The 18,784-nt window shown below is 33.0% G+C and overlaps 1 protein-coding gene across 1 annotated transcript in view; it reads right to left on the bottom strand.

The window, feature by feature from the left end:
- Positions 1–18,784, bottom strand: part of LOC143065348 (uncharacterized) — a 108,484-nt gene that overhangs the window by 54,624 nt on the left and 35,076 nt on the right. Inside the window, exons 29-39 of the mRNA XM_076238877.1 lie at positions 17,764–17,890; positions 16,343–16,437; positions 15,529–15,714; positions 12,299–12,479; positions 9,785–9,951; positions 9,148–9,275; positions 8,382–8,634; positions 7,961–8,132; positions 6,337–6,580; positions 3,133–3,250; positions 2,692–2,870 (exon numbers count right to left, since the gene is read on the bottom strand). Of these exons, the coding sequence (XP_076094992.1) occupies positions 2,692–2,870; positions 3,133–3,250; positions 6,337–6,580; positions 7,961–8,132; positions 8,382–8,634; positions 9,148–9,275; positions 9,785–9,951; positions 12,299–12,479; positions 15,529–15,714; positions 16,343–16,437; positions 17,764–17,890 (1,850 nt within the window). The remainder of the gene's footprint in view (positions 1–2,691; positions 2,871–3,132; positions 3,251–6,336; positions 6,581–7,960; positions 8,133–8,381; positions 8,635–9,147; positions 9,276–9,784; positions 9,952–12,298; positions 12,480–15,528; positions 15,715–16,342; positions 16,438–17,763; positions 17,891–18,784) is intronic.

Below are 18,784 nucleotides of genomic sequence, written 5' to 3'. Positions count from 1 at the left end.
AAAGAGACAACAACCCGACCAAATGAAAAACAACAGCAGAGGGTCACCAACAGGTCTTCAATGTAGCGAGAAATTCCCGCACCCGGAGGCGTCCTTCAGCTGGCCCCTAAACAAATATATACTAGTCCAGTGATAATGAGGGTGGTAAAGGGTTATTTTCGTGCAACCTGATTGCCGTTTTATATTTGACGTTCAACGTGTTTTTACTTTTTTATTTGACGTTCAGTCGTGCAAGACGGGTGCCTCGTTCAATGTGTTCTGCTTATTTAATTTAACGTGCATCGTGATTTTCAAAGTCTTATTTTGCGTGCTCGGTATTTTCAAATAAAATTCAAACACTTGGCAGGGATCGTCAAGAAATACTTTTTTAAAAGCTATAAACCAATTAAATCATAAATGTGTATACTAAATCGGGAATATCAAGTAAAACAAAGAGTTAATATATACAAAAAGACAGCGATTCAGTCACAAAAGGTTCACAGAAAAGTATTTATTTTTCGTGCAACGTTCATTACAGAAATTATTTCACGTTCAACGTGAAATTATGTCTTATTTCACGTTTTTTTCGTGCAAGCACCCCCCCTTTACCACCCTCGATAATGAACGCCATACTAATTTCCAAATTGTACACAAGAAACTAAAATTAAAATAATACAAGACTAACAAAGGCCAGAGGCTCCTGACTTAAGACAGGCGCAAAAATGCGGCGGGGTTAAACATGTTTGTGAGATCTCAACCCTCCCCCTATACCTCTAACCAATGTAGAAAAGTAAACGCATAACAATACGCACATTAAAATTCAGTTCAAGAAGAGTCCGAGTCTGATGTCAGAAGATGTAACCAAAGAAAATAAATAAAATGACAATAATACATAAATAACAACAGACTACTAGCAGTTAACTGACATGCCAGCTCCAGACTTCAATTAAACTGACTGAAAGATTATGATTTCATCATATGAACATCAGGCACAATCCTTCCCGTTAGGGGTTTAGTATCATACCATCATAACATATATGAGAAGAACATAACCCGTGTCATGCCAACAACTGTTTTTAGAATAAATGTGTTTAGTTCCAATGCAAAGACCTTATCAGTGACTCAATATTAACGCCAAAATATGCAATCTTTAATGACTTGACAACAGTATCGTAATTATATCCCTTCTTAATAAGTCTATTCAAAGGTTTTGTAAGTTTCTGAGGTGAATACTGACACCTTTGTGCTTTATAAAGAATATTTCCATAAAAAATTGGATGTGAAATACCTGAACGTGATAGAAGTCTGCATGTTGAGCTATATTTACGAATGATGTCTTTATACCGATGATAAAATTTAGTAAATGTTTTGACTAGTTTGTGATATCGAAAACCCTGGTGTAATAATTTTTCAGTAATACATAAATTTCTCTCGTTAAAATCTAAAACATTGTTACATACACGAGCGAATCGTACAAGTTGAGATATATAAACACCGTAAGATGGTGACAAGGGAACGTCACCATCTAAAAACGGATAATTAACGATAGGAAATGAAAAATCATCCCTTTTATCATAAATTTTAGTATTCAGCTTTCCATTAGTGATATAGATATCAAGATCGAGAAAAGGGCAGTGGTCATTGTTAGTATTAGCTTTATTTAAAGTAAGTTCAACAGGATAAATTTCATTAATATACATACTGAAGTCGTCATTATTGAGAGCCAAAATATCATCCAAATATCTAAAAGTATTATTAAATTTGTTTATCAGATGTTGTTTCGATGGGTCTTTGCTTATTTTTGTCATAAATTGTAACTCATAACAATACAAAAACAGGTCCGCAATAAGTGGTGCACAGTTAGTCCCCATTGGAATTCCGATAATCTGACGATATACGGAATCCCCAAAGCGAACAAAAATGTTATCTAGTAAAAATTCAAGCGCATATATAGTATCAAAGCATGTCCAATTAACATAGTTTTTTTGTTTATTGCTACTTAAAAATGACCTAAAAGAGTTTGAACATATATATTCACATTCTGATTTTTTGAATGCCCATTTAATTAGGTGTGTGAATTTTTTCTTAATGAGAATGTGAGGCAATGTGGTATACAGGGTAGAAAAATCAAAACTTTGAACAGATTCAAAATCACCAATATAAGCATGCAATTCATCAAGTACTTCCAACTTCATCAAAATCTACATTGACCAAAAACTTTAACCTGAAACTCACACTATCATTTCCTAAGTGCAGTGGACCATGAAATTTGGGTCAAAAGTCTAATTTGGCTTTAAATAAGAACGATCATATCATAAGGAACATGTGTACTAAGTTTCAAGTTGATTGGATTTCAACTTCATCAAAAACTACCTTGACCAAAAACTTTAACCTAAATCGGGACAGATGGACGAATGAATGGACAAACGAACGGTACAATGAACCAACGGAAACACAGACCAGAAAACATAATGCCCCTCTACTATCGTATCTGAATGTAGTATATTACTTTATTCTCAAGTTCCAAAAATTTGGAATTTTTTTTGTAAGGTCTAATAAAACTCGGATGTCTTCTTTTGCAACTTTGGTTACTTTCCATACTTAATCTAACCCAACAAACAAGATATTTCTCAATCTTTACATTTAGATCAAGCACCATAAGATTCCTGCTGAAGGAATAATAGATCTGCCATGTAACATAAATATATTTACAATTGGTGGTGTGGTGTCTACTATAACACCATCCGTCTCAAATGCTGCAACAAATCCTGCTTTATTAACAGCTCCTACTCTGGTACTGTAGAGCGCCCCCTGGTGTAATGTTAGTCCTTCTAGTGTGTAACTTGTCATAGTTATATTATTACCAATATCCATCCAGTCACCATGTATATCTAAGATTAGAAAATTATGTGTGGTTAAAATGACTGATGCTGGTCAACATTGTCTGTTTACACATTAGAAAGTGCACAACATATCTGACATTGGAAATTTTCAAACTTTAAGAAATTGTGAATATTGCCATGTCTTGACAAGATGATGTCTTTAAATCATAAAAGAGATGTTTCAGCTACTTCAACAAGTTCTGTATTTATCTAACAAGCCTATTTAAGATAATACACTATTCACTTTAATAGAAATAAAATGTACTCTCACCTGGTATAATTTGTGACCTGATTCCATCTCGAAGTTGATAAATTTGTATCTTAAAATGATCTAATCCAGATTCTTCATCAATGAACTGGAAAGCACTGGACAGGGAGGAAACACTAGACTACAAAAACAAACACATGGCTTGAGTATAAAAGTCAGTCTATGTTTATATCTAAAAACATATGTTAAAATATATGTTTAATAACAAGCATAATGAAACACCTAAGATTTTTTATATGAGAGTCTGAGTACTGTTATTAGCATTGGCACTCATACCACATCTTCTTATTTATATATTCTTACTTACAATATGAGAACGTTTTCAGGAGTTTATTACTTTGATTAATTGACGATGTATAGTTCCAGCCAAATTCAAAGTATAGGTTACAATATACAAGTACTGTAAAGCAAACCAAAGAAAAGTGATAAATTAATACCACATTTGACAACTTACTGGTTGTTTTGACATCACTCTTACATTACCAGCAGTTAATAAAGAGCTATGCCAAGAGCTCATAATTAGCACATTGCTTTTCCAATGAATGAAGTTTTATGAGGCCTCAATGTCATATCAGAAAGGAGTAGGGGCATTTTCCTTGTTTTTCTTCAAATTTTTAAGTGTATTTTAGATTGAAAAAGTATGTGCGCACCCAAGAAACAACTTCATATTTGGTTAAATTTTGTCAATAGTTATAATAAAGCTTCTGTTATATTATTTAGTTGTTTCTTGGCTGCGCTCGATGTTTCCACAACAGAAATAAAGTTATATCTAACTGCATAAATTCTGTATTTTTCATTGTTTTAGTGAAAACAGTACATATAATGACGTAATTGTGACGTCATCAAATCAAAATCTTAATGTTTTTAATTTATATTTCTTGACCCTATGCATTTCTAAACATTATGTGCCAACTTGAAAAATTTATTAAATATTTTATTATCTTTGGCCAAAACCAAGCCTTATTAAATTATGCCCCTATTCCTTTGAAAAAAAAATAAAGGGAGGTAATTCTAATAGAAATAAATAATTCAGCATAGTTTCATGAAAACTGCTGAAAGCATTTTTAATTATTGTCTGATTCCCCCTTTTTTTAATGAATAAAACTTCATATAATTTGGAAACAAAAAATCTACAATTCAAAAAATAGAATGGGAGATTAGGTCAATAGATTTAAATCAAAGTGCTTGTAAGCACTGAATGGTAAAGATGGCTTTAATTGATATTTGGGAAGTAAAGTTAAATATTTTATACTGCAACTAGTTGTGTATATTTCCAAAATATAGTAAAATTGCTGTATTTTGTATAATGTTAATTTCATCATGGAACACTTTCTCCACAATCAGAGGTCCATTAAGGGATGAAAATAAATTTAACATTTGTGTTACGATTTAAAAAGCTTTCAGTGTATTAATTTAAGTTGCAGTATAAAAATAATATTAGGTCAATGTCATAAAAATATAAACATTTTTGTACTCGGCGCAAAACTGGGGAAGGGCTAGGTAGATTCTCGCCCTTACCCAGTTTCTCAGCCTCATACATAAAAGCTTATATTTTCCTGACATTGACCTAATATTGAATATGTATTGTATAAAGCATTGCAACTACATTTCTGGGCTAAGAGAGATAACTCCAATTTTTAAAGATGACTTTATCAATGACATCATTTATATTTTCATACCAACAGATATTAGATTCTTGCAACTTGCAAAAGTTCTGTAATTTTCTTGACAGGTGTAACATCATTTTGTGACTTGAATATCTGAGCATACAATACATTGATAAATTTCGGGAAATGTTCATGGATGGGATGTATAGAATTTTATGATCAATGCACTTTATTTTGTGTATCAAAAAGGTACTGATAATATAAAAAAGAAGATGTGGTATGATTTCCAATGAGACAACTGTCCACAAGAGACCAAAATGACACAGACATTAACAACTATATGTACGACCTACAACAATGAGCAAAGCCCATACCGCATAGTCAGCTATAAAAGGCCCCAATAAGACAATGTAAAACAATTCAAACAAGAAAACTAACGGCCTTATTTATATAAAAAAAATGAAGGAAAAAACAAATATGTAGCACTAACACATAAACAAACAACAACCACTGAATTACAGGCTCCTGACTTGGGACAGGCACATACATAAATAATGTGGCGGGGTTAAACATGTTAGCGGGATCCCAACCCTTCCCCTAACCTGGGACAGTGGTATAACAGTACAACATAAGAACGAACTATAACAAGAGGCTGTCACAACGACAGCAAACCGGATTTATTAACATTTATTTGTGTCCTGGCAATATCACAAGAACCATTACTGATGAATGGTGAAAGTGAAAATCGTCAATATCAAATTTGACCTCCATTTCGTCATCAGTATCAACATATTAAAATTTGAAAAGCTTAGATTAAATGGTTCATGAGTAAATGCAATAAAGTGAATGGAAACGCCATTTTACGATCTTTCAAGAACCATAACTCCTGAACGGTAAAAGTCAAAATCGTCATTATTAAACTTGACCTCCATTTTGTCATCAGTAACAACATATTAAAATTTGGGAAGCTTTGGTAGAACAGTTCATGTGTAAATACACAGACACGACTGGAAACTCCATTTTTCAATCTTTCAAGAACCATAACTCCTGAACGGTAAAAGTCAAAATCGTCATTATTGAACTTGACCTCCATTTTGTCATCAGTAACAACATATTAAAATTTGGGAAGCTTTGGTTGAACGGTTCATGAGTTAATGCATGGACAACATTTGATTGCCGCCCGGCCGCCCGCCGTACATCCCCAAATCAATAACCGACATTTTTGTCACAAAAATCCGGTTAAAAATCAGTTGAAAAAGGCTTAACTCATCAGATGGACAAACATACAAGTGGACGTGGCCGGGTACTTCATCCCGACACAAAAAGACACAATGAACAGATCTGAGAGTTAACTCGCAGTTATCTGACAGCTAGTTCAAAGCCACTAACAACTAATAAAAAAATCATGCATCATGTCAAGCCTTAAAGAATTAGACATTAATTCAGTAACATAGGGTTTTGTTTGCATTTCATGCAAGCATTACCCAAATATCCCTGTTGTTTCATACAAATTTGATTTTTTTTCTGACATGTTGATGAATGACAATGGTATACCATAATACGTCCTGTAAACCACCTAGTTTGAGCACATCTAATTTACCTGGTAAGTTTGGTCCTGATGTAGCATAGTGCCATCTCCCAGACTGAGTAAAACAGGTGGTGTTAGATCAACAACAAATCCATCAGTATCAGATGTAATAGAGTTTAGAGCACCATTGGTTGTTTTCAGCTGTATCTTGACGTGATCTTTGTGGTGTAGATGAAAATTCACCCATTCTACCTCCTGTGTGTCATTAGAGAATGCTACCCAGTCCCTTATAACCTCAAAATCATTTGTATTATTACTGAAAAGGGAAACAATAACATTGTTTTTTAAGATGTGAATACCTATTGAAAAAGGCCTGCTGCTTTGTTGTTTACCCAGTTTGAACTATATTGGTGCAAAACATTACAGTAGAAAGTTTTACTTATCATTTGATAGGACCTTTTTACCAGAAATTAGCTGTTATTTATCAAATTGTGCTTTTATGGTATGTGCTCCTCTGACATACTCCCACATCTCTGTTTCCTCTTATAAAAAAAAAGAAATGCAATTATTTGGATGATTTCTTGTTTAAACGATTAACATAATCATATCTTAGTAAGGGCAGCCAATTTTTTTTCACAAAAATAAAATTCACTGATTCCAAAATTTTATTGATGATGGGAGATAACTATATCTAATATGGTGTACAGTCAAACCTGTATTACACATTTACTTGTGGGAAGTATAAAAAAAAATCTGATTAAGAGAGGTGCAATTTAAAAGAGGTCCAGAAAACATCTGATTTGCATAAAAATTACATTAATGACCCTAACATAATGTAACATGGATGTTAAGCTAGGTTCACACTGCTGATCAGATCAACTCAATGATCCTGATTGTCCAAATTTTCACGACCAAGCATACAAAATTTTTGATTGGGCCTGTTTACGTTTTCTACCCAACTGCTATGCAACTGTACACGAACTTAACTCGACCATTCACAACTCCTTTATGTCTCCATCAGGACTCCAATCCAACCACTAATTGAATACATATTCGATAATTCTGACCAATCCACGATCTCTTCGCGATCTTAACTTGACTAGCTAGACCAAATCAACTATACTCGATCTCAGCCTGATCTCTGCCAGACCTGATCGACTTGATCGTATAGGGGGTCATAGGGATAGTTGGGCATTGGTAGGGTATGTGCAATTTCAGTATAAAAACGTCTGAATTTTTTTATATTACCTGCTGCAGCATCCGTAATATGTATACCTATGTCCCAACAGTCAGTTTCCGTTCTCTCATTTTATTTTGCCTCAACCAAATTTAGGAAACATGTACACAATGCTTAAAACACTGCTACTCAACTAATTCTCAGTCTCTTCTGGAGGAACTGGCTTCTTGATCCTTACTTAAATGTTTTTGACTTGTCAAAAGCTCTAAGGTAGAATGTCAGATCGATGACAACCACAGTATAGACCACCTTGAACATTCTTGTCGATTGAGTCAGACCAGTCTCTCAATGGCTTAATTAGTCTTGATTGAGATTGATCCAGTTGTCTAATCAGCAGTGTGAACCTAGCTTTAACAACATTAAAATCTCTGAAAAAAAATATTTTAGTTCATCTTTTTTATTTAAATGTATTCTTAGAAAGTCAAGGACATGCTTTCAAAAACTTAAATAATTACTGACCTTGCAACCTGAACCTGGATTTCATACTGATTTATATCAGATTCTGGGTCTGAGTAATCTTTCCACTGAGCTCCTAATTTAGCAGGGTTAGGAGAAAACTGTAGGTCACTAAAGTTCTCTTCTACTCCATCAATTACCTCCCCTGAAACTGGTTCTGTCAAATCTACTGTAACTGTATCAAAGATAAAACATAGTAGTCATTTTAGTTATTTTTAGCTACTTTAAAAGTTATTTTAAAGACTGGTTAAGGAATATGTTTGTCAAGTTTGGTTTATTTTACTCAGTAAAAAACAAAGATAATAATCTAGAACATTTACTAATTAATTGAAATAACGCATATGATCTTCTTCAAGATAGGGGACAGAAAAGTGTATCTGTTCATTTGATTAACAGATTGATTTTAAATGTTTTAAACCCATACCTCCATTAGATATACTGACAACTTTCTGTTGTTTAATAGCTCCATTATAAGCCCAGACGATAGTGTAATATGTTTTCTGATGTTCCAATGCATGCTCAGGATCTATATCTACACATGTTTTGTGCTGTTTACTACTGATCTCTGTCAGGTTAGCCATGTCAGTGATGTTGACATTATATTCTGAGGTCACTCCTAACATGTATGTAGATATCCCAGACTCAGGATCATAGAAGTGTTGCCAATTAGAACACAGCTGAAATAAAAGCCAATCAGAAATATGATAATAGAGGTACAAAAATGTATATGTCTCACATTCTAATACACAATAAAATATAAAATCTTAAAAGGAAGATTAAACCATTGTAAAGAGCAAGATAAGATATTTCTCCACTGGAAAATGGTAAATGTTAACCAATCTCATTTTTTTTTTTAAATAATGTAAATTCAGAAATTATAGCATGCATTTAAAAATTATTGTGATTTTAATAATTCCCTTTTGGTCATATGGCACCTGAATACTTGAAAATTCTCAGCTTTCAAATTATTGGTTTTCAACTTTACTGATTGAGGTTAATTAAATCCAAAAAAGAGTTTATACAAAAATTAGTTTGAATCTATTTCTTCTTATTTTTTTGGTTCGTGTATGTATGTAAATGCTTCTGATTAAATTTGATAAGTATTTTGTACTCTTGGTATGGAACAGATTAATGTGTTATTATGGAAGATTTGTTTATACCTTCTATATTCTAACTTGTAATTAACTTACAGAATCAAAGTGTTTAGTGTACATGAGATCAACACCTCCCAATGGTCCATCTAATACCTCTCCAGCTATTGGAGGAGATTTGTCTACAATAATAGGCTGGTCAGCTACACCAATACTTCTCAAATCAACTACAAATTAACAAAGCTTAATATTATTACTTTATTTCAAATCTTCTGTGCTATTTCTCATAATCAACATGTATACTCACTGTGGAGAGTTGTCTCATTGGCAATCATACCACATCTCGTTATTTACATTGTAACCGGAGAGCATGATTCTTCTTGCAAAATCGCATGTCTCCACCGGGACCTCTATGTAACAAGGCAGTGTGTTACCCGTCTGACTAAGTATCCACTAAATATTCAAAGGGAAGTGATCCCGTCACAACATATTAACTTTTAAAATTTTTGTGACAACAACTTCATAGAAAGCTACCTTCATCAAAAACTTTAAACTGATAATGTACTTATTCTACACTATCACAACTCTATGTTTGGATCAAAACCATAATTTGAACAAAACAATTATAAAGAATCCCTATTATCTCTTTTTCATTATAAAAATGTTACTTCTGTTAACAACTTTGATTTTGTCTGAATATACTTCTCTAAATAATTCTAATTTTGTCTGACTTTACCTCTGTTAACAACTTTAATTTTAATCCATACAGGAATACCATCAGTTAACTCTATGACATATTCTATACTGAGATTATGATCCAGTCTCGTCCAATCCATCTCATCACAATCTCTCCTTGAATGTCCTAGACAAAGGTCATTATACTCTATTCCAGAGTCAGGGTCACTGTAAAGAAAGTAGAACAAAACTTTCATCATTAATAATAACATATACTTTTAATCTGTGTGTTTTTGACTTATAATTAGTGGTTCACTTTAAACTGACTGAATCACAACCTTTAACATGTTAACTTAGCAAAAGTTTCAAAGTCAATTAACTACGATGAGGCCAAATAATCATGAATTGCTGGTTTTGGAAACAAGCAAAATCTTATGTCATGATCTGCAACTTGGTAGAGAGGTGATTAAACTGTACTGTTAATTGCCAAAAAAAACCAAACAATCCAACTTTGTCAATTCATGCATAAAAAAAGAAAATTAACAAGAAATTAACAAGTTGCCCAAGAAACTATTCAATATTTGAACATAAAATTTTGTATTCTTCCAAACTTTTTATTTCAAACTTCGACACATTTATTATTTATTTATTTATGTTCATTTCCTTTGAAGGAACAAAATAATATATAAAAGTTAACTGAGATTTCATATCATCCATGTTTGACTCATGACAGTTATAAATGCATTGAAACAACAAGAGGCTCTCAAGAGCCTGAATCACTCACCTGTATTTGAGAAGAAGATTTTTAAATGTTAGCAAACTTGATGAACAAATTATGTAAAATTGTCTTTAAAGGGCAATAACTCATTAAGGGGTCAATTGACAATTTTAGTCATATTAACTTTTTTGTAGATCTTATTTTGCTGAACATTATTGCTGCTTACAGTTTATTTCTATCTATAATAGTATTCAAGATAATAACAAACCAGATGCTCCGCAGGGCGCAGCTTTATACGACCTCAGAGGTTGAACCCTGAACAGTTGGGGCAAGTATGGACACAACATTCAAGCTTGATACAGCTCTGAATTTGGATTGTGATTAAATAGTTGACACAACATAGGTTTCTGACACAGAATGAATGTGGTCTAAGAACTTAAACTTAAAAACTTAAAAATTTTAAATTGAACATTTACCTATTATGGTCCAATATCCAAAATCTAAATACATGGTTAGATTCAGCATATCATAGAACTTCAAGAATTCAATTTTTAAAGAAACCAAATAATGTTCAATTTTAGACCCTTTAGACCTCAATGTGGACCAATTTGATAACCAGGCCCAAATATTAAAGATCTAAATACATGGTTAGATTCAGAATATTGAAGAATCCCATATATTCAATTTTTGACCCCGATTTGGACCAACTTGAAAACTGGGCCCATAATCAAAAATCTAAGTACATGTTTAGATTCAGCATATCAATTTTTGACCCTTTGGACCTTAATGTAAAACAATTTGAAAACAGGACCAAAAATTAAGACTCTAAATACACGGTGAGATTTGGCATATCAAAGAACCCCAATAATTCATTTTATGATGAAATCAAACAAAGTTTAATTTTGGACCCTTTTGGACAAAAAAAATCAATCCCAACCTTCCTTTTGTGGTCATAAACCTTGTGTTAAAATTTCACAGATTTCTGTTGACTTATACTAAAGTTATTGTGTGCGATGCTTATTTGGGCCCTTTTTAGTCCCTTATTCCTAAACTGTTAGGACCAAAACTCCCAAAATCAGTCCCAACCTTCCTTTTATGGTCATGAACCTTATGTTTAAATTTTATAGATTTATATTTACTTATATTAAAGTTATAGTGCGAAAAAGCAAATGTGTTTGGACGACAACGACGCTGACGCAGCCAACGTCATACCAATATACGACCAAAAAATGTTCAATTTTTGCAGTCGTATAAAAACTGCAAAATTTCCTTAAAACTACCAGTTAATTGGCAGCAACCCAGCAATGGGTTGTTCGACTCATCTGAAAATTTAAGGGCTGATAGATCTTGACCAATTGAACAATTTAAGCCCATGTCAGATTTGCTCTAAAAGCTTTTGTTTTTGAGGTTTAAGCCAAAAACTGCATTTGACCCCTGTTCTATTTTTAGCCATGGGGGCCATGTTTGTCGATGATTCAAAACTTCGGATACAATTTATAAACTAGATACCCTAAGGAACATTTAGTTAAAGTTTGAATGTATTTTGCCAAGTAGTTTCAGAGGAGAAAATTTTTAAATAGTTTACCAAGACAGATGACGACGATGGACGTCAAGAGATGGCATAAGCTCACATGGGGCCCTTTATCATAGATTTTGACAGAAACCAGCTTGACACATATAGGTTTAACTGCATATAGTACTATATAGTACATATATAGAGTTGTGTATTGCCTTTAGTAGATATAAGTCTTCATCATATGATACACCATAAATACCTGTCATTATTGGTCTAGAATTGTCTACAGTATAAGGCACTGTATGACACATAGAGGTTTAACTGTATATAGTGGTACATACCTAGAGTTGTGTATTGCCTTTAGTAGATACAAGTCTTCATCATATGATACACCATAGATATCTGTCATTATTGGTCTAGAATTGTCTACAGTATAAGGGACTGTATGACAGACTGTTGCTGCTAATGGTCCTCCATACTTTACATCATTCAATGCTCTTACAGTAATAAAGTACTCGTCATCTACAAAAATATATATATTTTTCTGTCTTCCATAGTTCACATAATTTAATGAACTGTTTTATTTACTGATTATCTTCAAATACTACTAAAAAAAATATGTTAATGCTAATAGTTTCAAAACCTTTATATTAATCAGTGATTGATTGATTTTTGGTTGCTAAACCTCCAGTGGCAAATGTTTCATGCATGTTAATAGGACAATATAAATCAGTGAAGTACTGATAATCTGTCAAATGAAGAACAAATAATAACACTTGATTCTTAGAAATTGTTGTTGCTATTTGCCTGCCATACTTTATATCAATCATTCAGCACTCTAACATTGATCAACTGAGATCTGTCACAAAGTCAAAACTCATATGTACTATGTACAATAAAGGTATACATTTGAAATCTTTGATTTTATTGTCACAAATTCAAGGATGTAAATTTTAAGATCAACAACAGCAATGCGATTGGAGAAAAATCCTTGTTAAATGAATTATGACAAAGGGAAATGGGATATGTGTTTTGTGAAACATCCAGCACCTAAATTGAATTTTATGAACCCAATAAAATATATAATGTAAAAGATTTGTTGTTGTTTGACTTTCAACATTTTATGTGTTTTATCATAACGACCCTGCATACCCGAGGTACTGTACTACAGATTTACCAGGTGTTGATTCACTTTTGTTTATAATCAATAAAATGTCAAAATTAAAGAACCTTAGTGAGCACACTCACATACCCCATGTCCCCACATTGTCATTGGAGAAATTAAATAAGTATAAGAAAAAAAATTGTATAAGAAAAAATATTGAATAATAATTTCCTGTCAATAAACATAGTATGTCCTTATTATCTACAAAATTTCATGAAATTCTGTTGTGTGTTTTCAGAGGAAATGAGATGACAAACTGTTGCAGAAGTACATTGAAGCAAATAAGTTCAAAGGGGCATAACTCCTAGAAAAAAAATTGAACCGTAATTTCCTGTCGATATGCACATCTACATAGTATGTCCTTATTATCTGAAAAGGTTTCGTGAAATTCTGTTGTGTGGTTTGAGAGGAGTTGCGATGACAAACTGTTGCAGTAGTACATTAAAGTAAATAAGTTCAAAGGGGCGTAACTCCTAGAAAAAAAATTGAATCACAATTTCCCGTCGATATGCACAACTACATAGTATGTCCTTATTATCTGAAAAGGTTTCGTGAAATTCTGTTGTGTGGTTTGAGAGGAGTTGCGATGACAAACTGTTGCAGTAGTACATTAAAGTAAATAAGTTCAAAGGGGCGTAACTCCTAGAAAAAAAATTGAATCGCAATTTCCCGTCGATATGAACAACTACATAGTATGTCCTTATTATCTGAAAAGGTTTCGTGAAATTCTGTTGTGTGGTTTGAGAGGAGTTGCGATGACAAACTGTTGCAGTAGTACATTAAAGTAAATAAGTTCAAAGGGGCGTAACTCCTAGAAAAAAAATTGAATCGCAATTTCCAGTCGATATGCACAACTACATAGTATGTCCTTATTATCTGAAAAGGTTTCGTGAAATTCTGTTGTGTTGTTTGAGAGGAGTTGCGATGACAAACTGTTGCAGTAGTACATTAAAGTAAATAAGTTCAAAGGGGCGTAACTCCTAGAAAAAAAATTGAATCACAATTTCCCGTCGATATGCACAACTACATAGTATGTCCTTATTATTTGAAAAGGTTTCGTGAAATTCTGTTGTGTGGTTAGAGAGGAGTTGCGATGACAAACTGTTGCAGAAGTACATTAAAGTAAATAAGTTCAAAGGGGCGTAACTCCTAGAAAAAAAATTGAATCCCAATTTCCTGTCGATATGCACAACTACATAGTATGTCCTTATTATCTGAAAAGGTTTCGTGAAATTATGTTGTGTGGTTTGAGAGGAGTTGCGATGACAAACTGTTGCAGTAGTACATTAAAGTAAATAAGTTCAAAGTGGCGTTACTCCTAGAAAAAAAATTGAATCGCAATTTCCCGTTGATATGCACAACTACATAGTATGTCCTTATTATCTGAAAAGGTTTCGTGAAATTCTGTTGTGTGGTTTGAGAGGAGTTGCGATGACAAGAAACAGGACTGACGGACTGACGGACGGATGGACTGACGGACGGACTGACGGACGGACGGACGGGTCAAAAACATTATACCCTCCGCAACTTCGTTGCATGGGGTATAAAAATATGAAGTCAAAAAGGCAAATTGCACCAGAATACTAATTAAGAATATATATATGCTTCTCTACATTTGATTATGATTGATATTTCTACACATTCAAGCCAAGGTTGTCTCATTATGTTGTAACACAGCTGGTTACTCAGTTCTTACTATACACATTCAAGCCAAGGTTGTCTCATTATGTTGTAACACAGCTGGTTACTCAGTTCTTACTATACACATTCAAGCCAAGGTTGTCTCATTATGTTGTAACACAGCTGGTTACTCAGTTCTTACTATACACAATCAAGCCAAGGTTGTCTCATTATGTTGTAACACAGCTGGTTACTCAGTTCTTACTATACACATTCAAGCCAAGGTTGTCTCATTATGTTGTAACACAGCTGGTTACTCAGTTCTTACTATACACATTCAAGCCAAGGTTGTCTCATTATGTTGTAACACAGCTGGTTACTCAGTTCTTTCTACCAAACTATCTTTTTGATCACTTGTGTGTTAATATCATGTTGTTGTTTGTTGCTGTGTTACATTTTTTTTTTTTTCATTATTTTGTACTTTAGGCTGTAAGTTATCTCGTTAGAATTGTTTTACATTTGTCATTTTAGGCACTTTTATAGCTGACTATGCGGTATGACTATGGGGTATGAGCTCTGCTCATTGTTGAAGGCTATAGAGTGACCTATATAAATTTTGGTGTCATTTGGTCTCTTATGGGGAGTTATCTAAATGGCAAATGGCCATATCTTCATATTAATATTGTATTATGGAAGATATATATAATCTTTAATGAATTTGATTAGATAAATAATTCATTCTAAAAACTTTTCAAACATTCAGCTGCAACTAAGAATACCTCGTACCTGGAAGAATATTATATGGTGCCTGTATTGGGCTGATCATAGCACTGTGTGTCCACTGAGATTTATCAAACAAATGTTTTTGTGGATCATGGTGTATATGTATCAAATCTTCACACTCCTGATGACCAACCCAGATTGTGTATCCCAACATACCAGCCTCTCTGTCCACAAAACCATCCCAGTTAGCTGAAAGTATTTCAATATAATAGTAGAGGAATTGTGGTGATTAACAGTAACGTAGTAACTTTGGTTGATACTATTTGATATAAGTATAAGTTTGTATGGTAAAGGTTGTTTCTGAAAATAAGGGGATGAAATATTCTTGAAATTGGGACAATTACATTGGGGAAATAAAACAGCTCCATAGTTTCTTCCGAGTCCAAAGCCCATGTATCTTGAGCAAGGGTTTTTAAGAGGGAGCAGGGAGCTCTTAAAATGGAGCCGAATGCTTACTTGATTTTTAAAGTATTATTCAGTAATTTGATGCAATGAGCAAATGTTAATCAATTAGAAACAAGGTAATCAAATGTAACCAACAAAAAAATCTTTTTTTTATGAAACAAAGTTCAGTCAAATGTATCATCACCACATAGTGCACTGTAACAAGACCTGAAGTTAGGCGTAAACTAGGAAAAGGACAATCATACTTTTTACCTGTTAGCTCTTGTGTACTGTGAATTGTAAATTGAAACTGTGCCATACATATATATTTATAACCTTTTATGCACCACAAATTATACTTTTGAACAGGAATATATCTAAACATTTATTAGCTCTAGTGCACTGCATATTGTAAATTAGAGCAGGACTGTACCTGATATATATCTATTAGCTCTGGTGTACCGCACATTGGACATTGGAACAGGACCATTAAACACTGCGTCTGACCCGTCACCATCTACTATAAGTCTGCAAGTAACAAATTTATCATATTAATAGTTATCTTTCTCTTATCGTTGTGGCCTGTTATCATGGTTATCTATTTCTTGCATGAATAGATATTGCTTGTATCATGCTGCAATGAGTGCGATAAGAAAAATGTGATATGAAAATCTGCGTTTATTTGATTTGCTTATCCAGCATCACAAGACAAAGTTACATCAATTCCAAAGGGCTAAGTCAACATTTCTCAGAATTTTTAATAAAAGAAATATGTTTTACAACTTGTGAGAATTGAATATCTCGTTATTTAATTTTTAAAATAATAACTCGCCAAAGGTTTGTTTGTTATTATATTGAAATTAAATAACTCAAGTTGATATCAAGCAATATCCCATTCTCACAAATTATGAAACCTTATAATTTCCTTTAATTGTGGATGTAACATGTCTTCTGAGTGGCTGACATTGTTTTGTTTATTAGCTCATAGACATAATTTTGTCATGTGACCCTGATGTCATCAACATTTTTTCATGGTTTACTATGGTTTAAAATGGATTTTAGAACTAAATTATAAAAAATGACTAATATTTTTTCTGACTATTCGAAATCACATACAAAATATGGTGCACACATTAAAAAAAACGCTTCACAGTTTATTCAGTGAGCACTTCATTTTTGATGTTATTTCTTCATACACAGAAAAAATATTATGGTCATTCCTTAAATAACTTACATAATTATTTAAAAAACAACATGATAATTTAAAATATTATTATAAAAAGACATAGATATATTAATCATTCACTTTAAAGAGGGTGGTAAAGGGGGGGTGCTTGCACGAAAAAAACGTGAAATAAGACATAATTTCACGTTGAACGTGAAATAATTTCTGTAATGAACGTTTCACGAAAAATAAATACTTTTATTTGAACCTTTTGTGACTGAGTCACTGTCTTCTTGTATATATTAACTCTTTGTTTTACTTGATATTCCCGATTTAGTACACACATTTATGATATAATTGGTTTACGGCTTTTAAAAAAGTATTTCTTGACGATCCCTGTCAATTGTTTGAATTTTATTTGAAAAATACCGAGCACGCAAAATAAGACTTTGAAAATCACGATGCACCTAAAATTAAATAAGCAGAACACGTTGAACGAGGCACCTGTCTTGCACGACTGAACGTCAAATAAAAAAGTAAAAACACGTTGAACGTGAAATAAAAAACGGCGATCACGTTGCACGAAAATAACCCTTTACCACCCTCTTTAAACAAACTTTTACATAGATAATTTATATGGGAGAGGACAAGGTCTGTTACCATTGATGACTTATTTCATTGGAACAAACCTGTGATTCTGTATTTTAGGATTTACACCTCTACACCATATCTGCCAGTCTGGTCTGTCATGTTCAGGAATCAAATCCATACAAGGAATTATTTCATGATAATCTGTAGTTTTATTTCTAATAATTCCTACAAAAACATAATATTGTATAGAAATGAAAATTTTTAAAAAAATATACCAAACGAGCAAAAAGAAAAAAACTGTATGTTTGAAATGTCAACTTAAACATATAAAATTTGAGGAATTATTTTTTATAACTGCATTGCACTTATGTAATATTTCCACAAGGCATATTAAGCCAGGTGAGCTAAAAAGTCCATCAACCCCTATTTTAGAACTTGGCCATGATATTGTTGATATCAACCTATAGTATCCTCGTCTCATGGGTTTTCGTACGATTAAGAATGTACTGTGACATCACATTTCCATTAAAAAAGCACGAATTGTACAAATTCATATGATGTACTTAAATATTTGATCTGACCATATAAGTTTTATAAAAATCTGGCAAGAATTGAACTCTTAAGAGAGTTAACACGACCACACAAATGGACGGACGGAATTTACATGTCCCCACCAATGTGTTGTGCGGGGGACAACAATACAAACTTCTTTAAACTTTTTATCTCTGATTTATAGAGTGAATATTATTGCTATATACATATGCATGTTCATGGCTCTACAACCTGTCGATCCTGTATCTTTCCATTGGACAAGGTCATGTTTTTCTCTGTTTATGACTTCTTTGTAAGAAATACATTGGATGTTGGATGTGTACTGATTGATAATTTAGTCTAAGATGAATGATTTTTATTTTATTAGTTGTTATTGGCTTTGAACTAGCTGTATTTCTATTTGTATCCATCTGATGAGTTTAGCCTTCTTCAACTGATTTTTAAAGTTTGTTCTTATGTTGTACATGTACTGTTAAGCCACTGTCCCAGGTTAAGGGAGGGTAGGGCGCCCAATTACATGTTTAACCATGCCACATTCTGTATGCCCTGTCAAAAGTCAGGAGACTA

Source organism: Mytilus galloprovincialis, chromosome 2 (assembly GCF_965363235.1).
Source record: "Mytilus galloprovincialis chromosome 2, xbMytGall1.hap1.1, whole genome shotgun sequence".
Taxonomy (NCBI): Eukaryota; Metazoa; Mollusca; class Bivalvia; order Mytilida; family Mytilidae; genus Mytilus; species Mytilus galloprovincialis.
The sequence above is the reverse complement of the archived record's forward strand: the minus strand, read 5'-3'. Positions and strand labels throughout refer to the sequence as shown.